Source organism: Haliaeetus leucocephalus, unplaced genomic scaffold, assembly GCF_000737465.1.
Source record: "Haliaeetus leucocephalus isolate CR32 unplaced genomic scaffold, Haliaeetus_leucocephalus-4.0 Scaffold165, whole genome shotgun sequence".
In the NCBI taxonomy this organism is placed as follows: Eukaryota; Metazoa; Chordata; class Aves; order Accipitriformes; family Accipitridae; genus Haliaeetus; species Haliaeetus leucocephalus.
Window position 1 is genome coordinate 1823363 of NW_010972601.1, and position 13956 is coordinate 1837318.

Here is a 13956-nt window from a genome sequence, read left to right on the forward strand (position 1 = left end):
AAGTAGGACAAGCTTGGTGTGAGCAGTGGTACCATTAGCTACAAAATGCTTTGGGAGATGCAAGAGGCTGCAAGGGCAAAAAGAGCATCACAAAGCTGGGAGTCTTCAGCTACTGAAGTTATTGATATAGCCTGGAAGGTGTTACAGTGGGGCAGGATGAAAGAAACCGGTTTTAGTCACCTTAAATTTCTGCTTTTAAAAAATTTGGAGAAAGGTCCCACAAGGCAAGGCACAACTCTTAGTTTAATAAGCAGTGCCCAAAACTTATTTCAGATTACTCTGCTGAAGTGACTAGTATGTACACAAATTCATCATATCTGTAGGAGATCTTCCGGTAGCAAACCTGAGTCCTCTCCACTACCATGGTGTTTATTAAGTGGTACTAGGTAAAGTCAAGAAGCAGCTAGCTAAGAGGAAATTAAAATTAGCAACTGAAGTAAAACAAGGGGCATGGAGATGTTTTAAAGATATAAAAGGAAGTGAGATGATCAAGGGGTTGCAGCATCTGTCGTGGAAGGGGAGGCTGAGTAAGCTGGACCTCTTCAGCCTGGAGGAGAAGAGGTTCAGGGGACTTTCTTGATGGGACAAGTAAAGGAGAGGAGCCAGGGTCTTCTCAGTGGTGCCCAGGGAGAGAACGGGAGGCAGCGGGCACAAACTGAAACATGGGAAATTCTGTGTAAACATCAGAAAAAACTTCTCCTGCAAGGATGGTCAAGCAGGTTGCCCAGAGGGTTGTGGAGTTTCCATCCTGGGAGATACAGAGAACCCAGCTGGACACAGTCCTGGGCAAGGAAAGATCTGTCTTGATCTTTAGACATCTGCAGTGCAATTCTGAGCATGGTCTTCAAAAAAATGCAGCAGGACTAACGCAGGAAAATGACAAGGAGGATGTGAGGGAGGGAATGGCTTCCTTGCAGGGATGGGACTGAGGGACATGGGAATGCTTCAGCTTGCTAAAGAGATCTGAAAATGGGATGTACTAGGGGTCTGTAAAATCAAAACTGGTATGAGGGAAGCGTGATTAGGCAAGGAATGTTTATTGCTTCTCACTGTTCTGGGACTAGGTCCCACAGCAAGTCATTCAGGAGGAGTCTTCTGCAGTGGTGGAGTTGACAGCTGTAGGGTTAATAAAACAGGGCGACTCAGTGGTGGATCTCCCACTGTACCCATTATCTGGTGGTTCAGATGAGGCCTTTTGTCCCATGGAGTGCCAAACCATAAGTTGCAGAGCTGCAAGATTGCCCAGATATTGCTCCACACGTCCTCCAAAGTACCTGCTGCTGCCCTTGAAGGTGGGATCTGGGGCTAGATAGGAACACATGTGAAGTAAGATACCTGTTCCGTATCTCCAGCACCGGCAAGGGTGATAATACCAAACTCATGCCACAGGAACCTCAGGTATGTCCTGCCTGTGGTTTTTAAGCTGGGTTGTTCTAGGTCTGAAGCCCCCGAGAGGAGCTTAGTAGTTGTTCCAACGCATTTCTCCCCATCGTTACAGGTGCCGCTCCTGCTCCGTGCCCTGATCCACCTGGGCTGCGTGTGCATGGTCAGCAGGCAGCTCGTCAGGCACCTGGCGGGGCGAGAGGCCGAAACCTTTGACATTGAGCACCTGGAGATGCGCTCGCTGGCCCAGTTCACTTACCTGGAGCCAGGTGAGGCAGCCTGGGAGAGAGGCTCATGGGACACCCGGGACCTGGTGCCTGCAGATACCACTGATGCTCTGTGCTCTGTCTCCCTAGGAAGTATTCGCCACATCTACCTCTACCACAGCTCCCAGGGCAGCAAGGCGCTTTTGGGCCTCTTCATCCCCTCACAGCGCAAAGCTGCCGTCTTTGTGCTGGACAAGGTAAGGTGGGACTTTGGAGGCTGGGGGGTTGGGGGTACTGGCAGATGAAAACCTGGATGTGAGCCGGCAATGTGAGCTCACACCCCAAAAGCCAACCGTATCCTGGGCCGCATCAAAAGCAGCACGGCGGCAGGTCGAGGGAAGGGATTCGGCCCCTCTACTCTGCTCTGGTGAGACCTCACCTGGCATACTGCATCCAGCTTTGGAGTCCTTGGCAAATGAAAGACATGGTCCTGGTGGAGTGGGTCCAGAGGAGGGCCACAAAAATGATCAGAGGGAGGAGCACCTCTCCGTGAGGAAAGGCTGAGAGAGTTGGGGTTGTTTAGCCTGGAGAAGAGAAGACTCCAGGGAGACCTTACTGCAGCCTTTCAGTACTTCAAGGGGGCTTATATGAAAGATGGGGACAGACTTTTTAGTAGGGCCTGTAGCGGTAAGACAAGGGGTAATGGTTTTACACTAAAAGAGGGCAGATGTAGACTGGAATTAAGGAAAAAATGTTTTATAATGAGGGTGGTGAGACACTGGCACAGGCTGCCCAGAGAGGTGGTAGATGCCCCGTGCCTGGAAGTGTTCAAGGTCAGGTTGGACGGGGCTCTGAGCAACCTGATCTGGTGAAAGATGTCCCTGCCCATGGCAGGGGTGTTGGACTAGGTAATCTTTAAAGGTCCCTTCCAACCCACACCATTCTATGGTTCTGTGATGGCGGTCAGGCAGCGGGAGGTTTCTCCATGCATCACACATCCCTGCCACATTTTGGCAGGGCTTGGTGGAAGGCATCTCGTGATGCACGAAGGGGAGAGCGCCCCAGGACTGCGCAGCCCTGGGTCCCTCTCCCCCCAGCTCCAACCCAGTCCCCCTTGGGTGCAGGTACGCAGCAACCAGATGCCGAATCTCACCACCCTCTTCTCGGCGGAGCGCAGCGCGCTGCTGGAAAAGGCAGGTGAAGAGCTGCTGCCCCCTGACAAGCACACCTTTGAAGTCCGTGCTGAGACCGACCCCAAGGCGGTCTACAGAGCCATCCAGCGGCTGCTGCTGGGCTACAAGGTGAGATGAAGGTGTGAGAAGGTCCCCGCGGGACCTTGTCCGTGCAGACACATGGAGAGGGGAGGATGCTGCGGAAGGCACTGGTGCACCAGTTCCAACAGCACCTGCACATAGCTGCTGGCCCAAAGGTCAAGGGTAGAAGCGAGTGTTGCTCAAGGACTTTGTCCTGCTTGGGGTGGCTTGTCTCGGGCAGCGCCAGAAGCGAGGCCACCTCAGTATGTCCCCCCATCTCTGCGCTCAGCTGGAGAGCTGCTTGCATGGAGGTGGGTGCTTCAGGAGTGCTGGGGTGTGCTGTCCCCACTGTGGGGACCTGCTGCAGGGACGGGGCATCCAGCACTGCCAATTTCCTGCTGAGCAGAGGCGCTCACTGGAGAGGTGCACCGGGATGTGTCCTCCTCTCCTTTCCACAGGACGAGCGCCGGGGGCCCACACTGGTTGCTGTGCAGTCTAACTGGGACCTGAAACGGCTGGCGAGCGGGATCCCCATCATTGAGGAGTTCCCCTTGGTCCCCATCCGGCTGGTAGATGACATCAGCTACTCGGTCCTGGACTGGCAGCGCCATGCCGCCCGCCACATGATCCGCCACTACCTCAACCTGGACACCTGCCTCTCCCAGGCTTTTGAGATGAGCAGGTGCCCGGGTCGGCCGCGTTCCCCTGGGGCTGCCGTGCCCTTGCTATGACCACAGGAGGCTGCCTCATCCCTTGAGCGGACAGGCAGGGGCCCCCATCTTCTCTGCCGCTGTGCTCACCCCGATGACTGTTCACCTCTCTGCACCCCAGGTACTACCACATCCCCATTGGGAACCTCCCCGATGACATCTCAACCTTCGGCTCTGACCTCTTCTTCTCGCGCCACCTCCGTCGTCACAACCACTTGCTGTGGCTCTCACCCACGGCCCGCCCAGACCTGGGGGGTAAGGAGGCTGATGACAACCGCCTAGTTATGGAGTTTGATGAGAGAGCCTCCGTGGAGATAAACAACCCCGGCTGCTACTCCACAGGTGAGGAGGGAGTAGGGTGGTAGCACTGAGCAGGTGCAGAGCTGGATCCTGTTCTGCAAGCCCTGGAGAGGGATGGAAGTGGTCTCCAAAGAATTTCTGTGTTGACAGTAGTCACCAGCAGCTTTGGCGTTTCAGCAGCGGTCTGGGCAAGGTGCAAGCAAGGGGCATGTCCTGGGGCAGGGAGGTCTCACCTGCAATGCGTGCAGGCATCCGAATGCAGTCTTTCCCAATGCATGGCCACTGACAGCAGTGCTCAGAAGACCACCTGCGATGTGTCAGCCCAAGGACAGACTAGCGCAACTGGTCATCTCTGCTGACCCAAGGACAGGTCTTTCTCAGATGCAGAAGCAGCTTGAGTGGTAGTCAGTTCTTTTGAGCTCCTCTGCTGCAGCTTCCAGAAAAAACTGGTTGTCCCCAGAGGGTTAGTAGGTCCAAGTCTTGCTGGAAGACAAGTGCCAGTCAAGACAGTCACGCCTGTGAAAGCATCTCCCCGCTTGGTGTGGCAACACCTATAGATCACCCTTACAACTGTGAAAAGCACTTCTGGCAGAGGGGCAGGCAGGGTGTCCTTGTCGGTCCTTTGCCCTGCCTGCCTGCTGAGAGGTTGTGTTTGCTGTTAGTGTGTCTGGAGCTGGACATCCAGAGCCTGGCTGTAAACACGGTGTTGCAGTCCCACCACATAAATGACATGGAAGGAGGCTCCAGCATGAGCATCAGCTTTGACGTGATTCAGCAGGCATCCCTAGAAGATATGGTGACAGGGAACCAAGCTGCCAACATCCCAGCCAGCTATGACGAAACTGCCCTCTGCTCCAACACTTTCAGGTATTGCTCTAGGAACCAGCAGGAGGTGGAGCATCTGGTCTCCATCCTCTCATTCCCTCCTGGCTTTAGCCTTTCCCAGACTCGTGCCAGCAATGGGGCTTGTGGGGTGCTCTAAATATAAATTCAGGCCTCGAGGGCAGGGCAGGCATCTTCTCCAACAGACTTTTGAAGATCCAGGGCTCAGAACTGCCTGGTGGCTCAGCCAGCAGATGTATGGGAACGTTGGTGAAGACTTTGCCCTTTCCTGTTTCTCCTTTTTTTTGTGCTCCACCAGGTTATAGAGGCACATATTTACCCTGTGGCTCATGTGCTGAGGGCTCACATGTCTCTGCTCTGGCAGAGATCCTGCTCTGAATCCTCCAGCGTATCTGAAAACATGTCCCTCTCTGGATGGGGGTAAGGGGTCACTCGTGGCTTGTGGGGTGATGCTGGTCTCTGCTCCCTGGCAGGATCCTGAAGAGTATGGTGGTGAGCTGGGTGAAGGAGATCACACAGTATCACAACGTCTATGCAGACAACCAGGTCATTCACTTTTACCGCTGGCTCCGCTCTCCTTCATCCCTGCTCTACGACCCGGCACTGCACCGCACACTCCACAACATGATGAAGAAGCTTTTCCTGCAGTAAGTGAGACCTGGAGCATGCCAGGCTGGTGAACGGGGAAGGGACGGTCTTGGCATTAGTGACCAAGGTGCTGTTGGCACCCACAGTCACTCCTCTCTGCCGCAGCGTCCACAGAGGTGGGCAGTAGGTTGGACCTCCCATACTGTTTGGGTGAGCTCCCTTGCCTGGCATGGCCAACACGCTTGACTCCTGACTGTGCTGAATCAGCACGGCCTCCACGGGTTGCATCTGCTCCTCGGGCTTTGCCTTCCTGCCTGCTGACTCCTGCTCTTGTGCCGTGCCCGCAGGCTGGTGGCTGAGTTCAAGCGTTTGGGCTCCTCGGTGGTTTACGCCAACTTCAACCGGATTATTCTGTGCACCAAGAAGCGGCGCATTGAGGATGCCATCAGCTACATGGAGTACATCATCAACAGGTGGGGTGCACTTGCCAAGCTGGGCCTGGAGATGAGGCTCCCAGGTGGTGGAGCTGTGGCAGGGCTTGGGGCCAGGAGGGAGGATTGTCCTGGTTTCAGCTGGGATGTAGTTAACTGTCTTCCTAGTAGCTGGTACAGTGCTATGTTTTGAGTTCAGTATGTGAAGAATGTTGATAACACTGATGTTTTCAGTTGTTGCTCAGTAGTGTTTAGACTATAGTCAAGGATTTTGCAGCTTCTCATGCCCAGCCAGGGCACCTGACCCAAACTGGCCAACAGTGTATTCCATACCATGGGACGTCCCATCTAGTTTAGGAACTGGGAGGTGGGGGGTGGGGAATCGCCGCTGGGGGACTGGCTGGGGGTCGGTCGGCGGGTGGTGAGCAATTGCCCTGCGCATCATTTGTACATTCCAATCCTTTTATTACTACTGTTGTCATTTTATTAGTGTTATCATTATCATTATTAGTTTATTCTTTTCTGTTCTATTAAACCGTTCTTACCTCAACCCAGGAGTTTTACTTCTTTTCCTGATTTTCTCCCCCATCCCACTGGATGGGGGGGGAGTGAGTGAGTGGCTGCATGGTGCTTAGTTGCTGGCTGGGGTTAAACCATGACAGAGGATGCAGATTTTTTGCCTTTTGATGGGCCTCAGCACTGAATTCCTTTTTTTTTTTTTTTTTTTTTTTTTTTTTGACAAAGCTACTGGAGGGACAAGGCTTCCCAGTTCTCTTGGTGTCATGCCTGGAGAAGGGGCCTGTCCCTTAGCTGTTCTCTATAGGTAATATTCCAAGAATACTCATAGGATTCAATCCAGAAAAGACCTTTAGGAGAACCTGAGGTGCCCAGCACCTCCTCCCCTGGCTGGCTTTCAGTATCCCAGCCATGGTACAGGCACCTCGACACAAGCATAGGGAGCCAAGACTCCTAGGGCATGGCTTCCCCTGGGGTCCCCACCAGTGGCTGGATGGGAGAGGGGGGTACCCCCTCTCTCCTTGCCAGCACCACCTCCTCCCCGCAGTGTCCCACAGAGAACGCTCTGAACTAGGGACGATGCCAACGCTGGGGGTGACTGCAGTCTCTTCCCTCCAGCATCCACTCCAAGGAGATCTTCCACTCTCTAACCATCTCCTTCTCGCGCTGCTGGGAGTTCCTGCTCTGGATGGATCCAGCAAATTATGGAGGTATCAAGGGAAAAGTGGATTCTCGCATTCACTATGGGGAGGTAAGAGATGGGAAGCGCTCGGTCCCCCAGGAGCAGGGTGCTGGGGGTTGAGCCGAGTGGGGAGGCGTTGGCTGGGCGCAAGGAACTGCTGCGATATCGCTGCCTCCTCCAGAAGGACACCAGCAAAAGGCAAGTGTTGGAGGAGGAGGACAGCGAGGAAGAGGAGGAGGAGGTGGCGGGGGAAGAAGAGGAGGAAGAAGGGGAGCCGAACGTGGAGGAGCTGCTGGAGAACAGCTGGAACATCGCGCAGTTCCTGCCCCAGGCTGCCTCCTGCCAGAGCTACTTCCTGATGATCGTGTCGGGTGAGCTGTCCCAGGGAGCGGACTAGGTCCCTTGTGCCTCCCCAGTGCCAGGCAGAGCCTGGAGCGGGACGGCCGCTGGCACAGGCTGGAGCTGAAGCCTTGCCTGTGTCTCCCCAGCCTACATCGTGGCCATGTACCACAGCATGAAGGAGGAACTGCGGCGCAACGCCCCCGGGAGCACCCCCGTCAAGAGGAGGAGCACCAGCCAGGTGTCCCAGGAGGCACTGGGGGAGATGGGGGCCATGCCTGGTGAGTGCCGAGCCACAGGGCAGCCCTGGTGCAGGTGGAGAGCCACTCACCTTGGTGTCCCCATATGCCACTGTACAGCTCAAGTGCTCTCTGCTCCATCTTTGTAGGCATGATCACCTTCTCGCAGGATTATGTGGCCAATGAGCTCACCCAGAGCTTCTTCACCATCACCCAGAAGATCCAGAAGAAGATGGCTGGTTCTCGTAATGCCACTGAGCCTTCAGACATGTTCCCGGTGCTGCCTGGCTCCTATTTGCCGCTCAACAACCCGGCTCTGGAGTTTATCAAATATGTTTGCAAGGTCAGCGGGGTGGGCCAGGCACCTTTTCTGAAGTTTTGCGGTCAAGGCTCAAATTCTGGTCCTTGTCCATGGCTCAGATTTGCTGCAGCTTTCCTCCAGCAGTGATCTACAACCAGTTTGTCTTGCCCTGCATCTATACGAGGTCACAAGGATATGAGCTGTCCTGGTGAGGACACTCTTCTTCTCTGCTAGTAGGCTAATCTGGCTGTTATTCTTGTAGGTCCTCTCCCTGGATGCCAACATAACCAACCAGGTGAACAAACTGCGCCGGGACCTGCTGCGCCTCATCGAGGTGGGCGAATTCTCAGAAGCAGCCCAGTTTCGGGACCCTTGCCGCTCCTATGTGCTCCCTGAAGTCATCTGCAGGAACTGCAACTTCTGCAGGGACCTGGACCTGTGCAAGGACCCTGCCCTCTCCCAGGTGCAGCCTCTTTCCTGGGGATACCAGAAGCCCCACCACAGCAGTGCTGGAGGCCGGTCAATCACATTACCCATCTTCTCTCTCAACCCCTTTGCTTTGCAGCTCTGCTTGCTGCTGGTGATCAACCTCACCTAAAGGCCGTTTTCTCTTCACCTCCTTTTCTAGCTGCTTGTGACAGCTCTGAGCATCCCTTGGCTTTGGCTGATGCTCCATCCTCTCCAGAAACCGGTTTCACCATCGCAGTGCTTGGGACTCTTGGTGCTCACCTCCCTCCTCTTTGCCCCTAGGATGGGTCAGTGCTGCCCAGCTGGGTCTGCTCCAACTGCCAGGCGCAGTATGACTCCGATGTCATTGAAACAGCGCTGGTGGAAGCCCTGCAGAAGAAGCTAATGGCCTTTGTGCTGCAGGACCTGGTGAGTGCGGGGCTTGCCCGTCCCCCTGCCTGGCTGAGGCTGGACACATTCACTCTACCCCTGGCAGAGGGGCTTGGCCTCATCTCCTAGCCCACCTAAAACTCCTTGGCCTCCAGGTGTGCAACAAGTGTCATGGCGTGAAGGAGGCACACATGCCCGTGTACTGCAGCTGTGCTGGAGACTTCGCCCTCACCATCTCCTCCCAGGTACCACCCTCCTGCCTAGCCCAGCCTCATGCCAGCAGCTCCTGGAGGGACAGCAAGGTGCCCTGCAGTGCCCTGTTCCTCCTCTGCTTCTGTGGGACCTGCTGTGCTGCCCTCTGCTCCACCAGCCCTGCCCAGCCACCCCGATGGAGCCCCCCCACTGCCCAGGAGTGCTGGGCAGCATCCTTCCCTCCCTGCTCCCTTCTCTCCAGACCTTCATGGACCACGTCAACGTCTTCCAGAACATCGCCCGGCACTACGGTATGGCCTACCTGCTGGAAACCATTGAGTGGCTGCTGCGCACAAATCCGCAGCTCCGGCACTGATGTAGTGGGCTGCTCCTCCTGCCTGCACTGTGCCAGTCGGGGCATGGGAGAGCGGTCGTGGACCCCCTTGGCCATGTGCCGGACCAGAGAAGCTGCACACCCTTCCTGCAGCAAGGGAGGGAAGGTGGGAGCCGTGCCAGGGACTGGGCTGTCCTGCCCCCAGCTGCCTGGCATGGGGGTCTGGGGGCACCAGGGGCTGGAGCTGTGCTCCGCAGGTCTGTGCTGGCCCCCGGGTGTGGTTTTAATGTTGAATTTCTATAAATAAATGGATTGTGGAAGGAGGTGTAGTTTTTGGGGAGGGGGGAAGCAGGGACTATGGCCCACAGCTCCCACCCATGGGGGATGCCTGCAGTTGCGGGGAGTAGAGCTGTGTCCTTGCTGGGCAGGAAGGACCAAGAACCTGCCCCCATCTGATCCCTGCCTGCCTGGGGGCAGGAAGGCTGCAGCCTGGCAGTGCCCCCTGGCTGTCCCCCTCCAGCTCCAGGGGAAGGGGCTGCCAGCACCAGAGGGGTAGCCCAGGACTGCTCTGCCCAGGAACGCGCTTTCCAAATGAGCTGGCTGGGCACCAAGCAGCTCTAGAGCCAGAGTGGAGGATCCCAAAGGACTGTAAGATGCTGGAACTGGGCAAGGGGCGCAGACACCAGAGGCAGGATGGAGCTGCTCCCGCAGGTGCAGAGAGCAGGCAAGGCTCTGTAGGATTGCTTTGCTCCTCGGCCACCCATCGGCCATCTCCTGCAGACACGGGCAGGAGGCCCTGGGGGGTGATGCTGCCCTACTCCAGCTGTGCCTGATACCTGGTCCCCCTGCACCTCACCCCAGCCCAGCTCCTGGGGACCCCGGCATGGGCAGGCTCGGCTCTGTTCGGCTTGGCTCAGCTCAGCAGAGGTCAGCACAGCACCGGAGCCCCCTGCAAGGCAAAGCGGTCAGGATGCTGACCAAGCAGGAGCTCTCCTTCGGCGGGTCCCGGGACATCCCTGCTGAGCTCAGCCGAACCCTCCTCGCTGGGCAGCAGCTGGCAGGACAAAGAAACCCGGGTGGGCGCAGGACAGAGACACGGCGAGAGCGACCTGCCCTTCCCGGGAAAGAGGAGTCAGCGACGGCTCTCCCGGGACTGATGCCCCACGCCCACCCGTGCCTCTGCACCAAACAGGCTGGAAAAGGTCCCTGGCTGCCGACCCCAAACGCGCTCCCCCGCAGGAGCTCCCCGGACCCTGCTCGGGCCACCAGGGCTGGGCTCAGGAAGGAGTTTTTTCCCCCGGGCAGATTGGCACAGGTCCCGGGGGGGTTCGCCTTCCTCTGCAGCACTGAGCACAGCCCCTTGCCGGGGTCCTCGGGGCCATTTCTGGCCAGCGAGTCCCTGCTGTTGCAGGAGCAGGAGTCCAGCTGTGCCCTCCAGCCCTCCGCCTCTCTTCCCTGGGCCAGCTTGGCAGGGGAACCTCACGGACCTCCACGTCCCCAGGTCACCTGGGGCTCTTCCCTCCGCAAAACATGGCCTGCTTGGAAAGGCTGCAGGCAGGCGTGACGCTCCGTCAGGAAGGAGCCGCCGCTGCCTGCCCGGCCGTGCATGTCAAAAGCGGAGAGCGGAGCCTTGGTCTCCTCTGCCGGAGCTGCTCTTTCCACTCTCAGTGATCACCCTCAGCTGAGGACCTGGCCTCTCACAGGGAGTGCATCGTCACTGACTGAAACATGAGTGAAATAGGAACTCTTCCTTCTCTCAACTTCTCCACCTTTGAGTAATCAGGGTGGTGTTTCTGCGACAGAAATTAGGAAGACCACACCAGTACATAACCCTGACGTACATCTGTGCAGGATGGAGGTGTGCTGCAGTGATTGTGGGGCTCCTCCCAGGTTTTTATTTGTGCTTTCCAAGAAAAACAGCCAGATCCGCTTTGACCATGGTGTGAATCCAAAAGAGATTGATGAAAATCAGAGCTCGTCCCTGCCTGCCCGGAGAACCTCTGGCACAGAGCGCAGAAGAGGTGACTGTTGGCCCCAGAGGGTGGGAGGTTACAGGGTGACTGTGCATGTGATGTGGCCACAGTGGTAAAGGTAGTCCCAAGGCTTGAGAGCTTGTGAAGATGCCCTGGCCCTCCAAGTTTGACATGAACATGAGGATGAATTAAAGCAGTGTTGGAGGTGCTGGGAATATCCAAAACAAAAACAAGCTGCCTTCTGACCAGCACTTACCCTTTCTTCAGGGATGCTCCAATAGCAGATTTCTGGAAGAGCAGCTGGATTTGCTAATTAATTTGGTGGTTTTCTAGGCCAGTGTCCTGGTTTCAGCTGGGATAGTGTTATGTCTTGGATTCAGTATGAGAAGACTGTTGATAACACACTGATGTTGTAGTGCTTAGACGAAGTCAAGGATTTCTCAGCTTCGCATGCCCAGCCAGCAAGAAGGCTGGAGGGGCACAAGAAGTTGGGAGGGGACACAGCCAGGGCAGCTGACCCCAACTGGCCAAAGGGCTATGCCATGCCATGTGACATCATGCCCAGTATATAAACTGGGGGAAGTTGGCCAGGGGGGATCACTGCTCGGGAACTAACTGGGCTTCGGTCGACGAGTGGTGAGCAATTGTATTGTGCATCACTTGTTTTGTATATTCCAATCCTTTTATTATTGTCATTTTATTATTTTTGTTATTATTATCATTTTCTTCTTTTCTGTTCTGTTAAACTGTTCTTATCTCAGCCCATGAGTTTTACCTTTTTTTCCCAGATTGTATCCCCCATCCCACTGGGGTGGGGGGGAAGTGAGACCGCGGCTGTGTGGTGCTTAGTTGCTGGCTGTGGTTAAACCACAACAGCCAGGTTCACTCCCCACCCAGGGACTCCCTCTTCTGCTCACAAAACTTTGGTGCTACCGCAGAGGCACCATCCCTGACAGAGCACAAGCACAGGACACAATCTTTGGCCAGGGACAAGGAAGCTCCCAAGTCCCAGTCCCCTTCATGTAATCCCTTGGTCTGATTGCACCAAACTCAGCTCTACTGGGAAGGAGAAATCCCCTGGTGCCCAAGGCCAACTGAATTTGGCTACTTCTTTTACCAAAACCAGGGAAACTGGCTTTACTGGGAGACCTGTGGGGTTCGAGGAGGAAACCTCAAGCTTTGGGGCTTGTTCTGCACTTGGTACCTCTTTGCCAAGCCATACGACAATGCTGACGTGACGTGGATGGCTGCGGTCCAGGGCAGACAGGCTGCAGCCCTGCCAGCAGAAGTACACCATGGGGCTGCTGTGCTTCGGCTGGAGCTGGCTGCATGGCTGGCCCCAACTCTGCCCATGCTGGGTGTAATGCAGACATATATGCTGTGACTTGTTAGCCTTATTCTGCAGGTTAATGATTCACCTAGCACAATACAACATTTCCTGCTGTAGGCACCCAAACCTCCCCATCAATTGTAGAAGCTCACAGTCAGATCCGACACACACAATGTTAAGCAAACCTGAAGCATATGGGAATTTTTTTTCTCTTGTCAAGCTGCTTTGGTTCCTTCATCTCATTTCCAAAGAGATGAAAATACCAGCACACGGTTTACCTAGGACACCAAAAGAAAGGAGACTGTGCTTTCCAAAAATGCCCCAACCCTGTGACCTTTTCTGCTCTCCAGCTTGCCAGCCCACGATTTCTGCCAAACCTCACCACATGCTAACAAGTGGATCCCTGCTTCTAAGCTGCTGCTACTGGTCCTGCTGACTCATCACTTACCCAACCTTCACCTGGAAGTGCAGTGATATGTATCAGCCAGGTACCAGGTCCTGCTTGCAGAGCTGCTTCCTTCTAGGTAGTTCCCATAACTTAAAGCCGAGTGTTCACCAGGGCAAAACCAGGCGCCTCCCAAGTACACAATGACACTGAGAATTGCCTAGGGGCTAAGGGAAAGCAGAAAATGGTGGGAATTTCTTCCTAGCATCAGTATCTGAGGTCTTACAAGGAACCTGTGTGTCTTGGGGATGTTTTGGGGTAGTTTTCATCTTCACTTTTCTTATGTCTTGGGGCTCTCTCTATTTTCTTATAGGCATGGCTGTTTAACAGAGACCATGGTTGCTTATTGCTGGAAGCCACTCTAGAAGCCCAGCACACTGCCTTGCTAAGGGGGGACATCGTCTAGTCCCTGGCTCAAGCAGGTCACCTAGACCAGGCTGCCCAGGACCTTCAGGGTACTCCCTGACCCTTGGAAAAGGCCTTGAGGTGGTTGCAGTGCCAGCTGGGTACTCAGGGCAGGAGAGGACTCCTGTGAGCCACAGGACCTGCAGACGACCATGGAGCCTGACCTAACTACCCGTCATCTCTGCAGCCAAAACTTGCACCCAAAATAGCTGATGGAGCCAGCCCAGATTCTGCAAAGAGGGCCTGGCAATTGCAAGAGAGAAGATAATCCCCCCTTTTTTAATCCCTTCCCCCATAAACCTATATTAGCAAATATATTCTAGAGGGATGGCTCTTTCCCTAAGGGGCTCTGGGCACATGTCATATCCCAACCCCAGCACAGCCTCCCCAGGGCCTGGGACTGAGCACGTGGGCCTGGCTATGCAGGTAGGGCATGCCCTGCCTGTCCCTGCCCAGGGTAGGCTGAGCACCCATGAACACCAGTGCAACTCCAGCCTGAAACAGTGCTCTCCCCTAGACCCAGGGCCGCAGGGCACAGGTGAGTCAAGTCCACCACCCTGGCCTCTGGTGGAGCAGACAGATGCCATGAAAGCAGCCATAGAGCCTGACTCCCACCACATCCCAGTGCCACCAGCTGATGGGAAGACCG

The 13956-nt window shown here is 55.5% G+C and overlaps 1 protein-coding gene across 1 annotated transcript in view; it reads left to right on the forward strand.

Moving 5' to 3' along the window:
• The window catches only part of POLE (polymerase (DNA directed), epsilon, catalytic subunit), a 29344-nt gene extending 20142 nt beyond the window's left edge, over window positions 1–9202 (forward strand). The window contains exons 33-48 of the mRNA XM_010563395.1: window positions 1499–1652; window positions 1740–1846; window positions 2714–2890; window positions 3301–3524; window positions 3674–3894; window positions 4515–4719; window positions 5169–5342; window positions 5631–5756; window positions 6849–6981; window positions 7094–7283; window positions 7401–7532; window positions 7640–7833; window positions 8054–8254; window positions 8542–8667; window positions 8784–8873; window positions 9083–9202. Of these exons, the coding sequence (XP_010561697.1) occupies window positions 1499–1652; window positions 1740–1846; window positions 2714–2890; window positions 3301–3524; window positions 3674–3894; window positions 4515–4719; window positions 5169–5342; window positions 5631–5756; window positions 6849–6981; window positions 7094–7283; window positions 7401–7532; window positions 7640–7833; window positions 8054–8254; window positions 8542–8667; window positions 8784–8873; window positions 9083–9196 (2568 nt within the window). The 3' untranslated portion in view covers window positions 9197–9202. The remainder of the gene's footprint in view (window positions 1–1498; window positions 1653–1739; window positions 1847–2713; window positions 2891–3300; window positions 3525–3673; window positions 3895–4514; window positions 4720–5168; window positions 5343–5630; window positions 5757–6848; window positions 6982–7093; window positions 7284–7400; window positions 7533–7639; window positions 7834–8053; window positions 8255–8541; window positions 8668–8783; window positions 8874–9082) is intronic.
• The last annotated feature ends 4754 nt before the right edge of the window (window positions 9203–13956 follow it).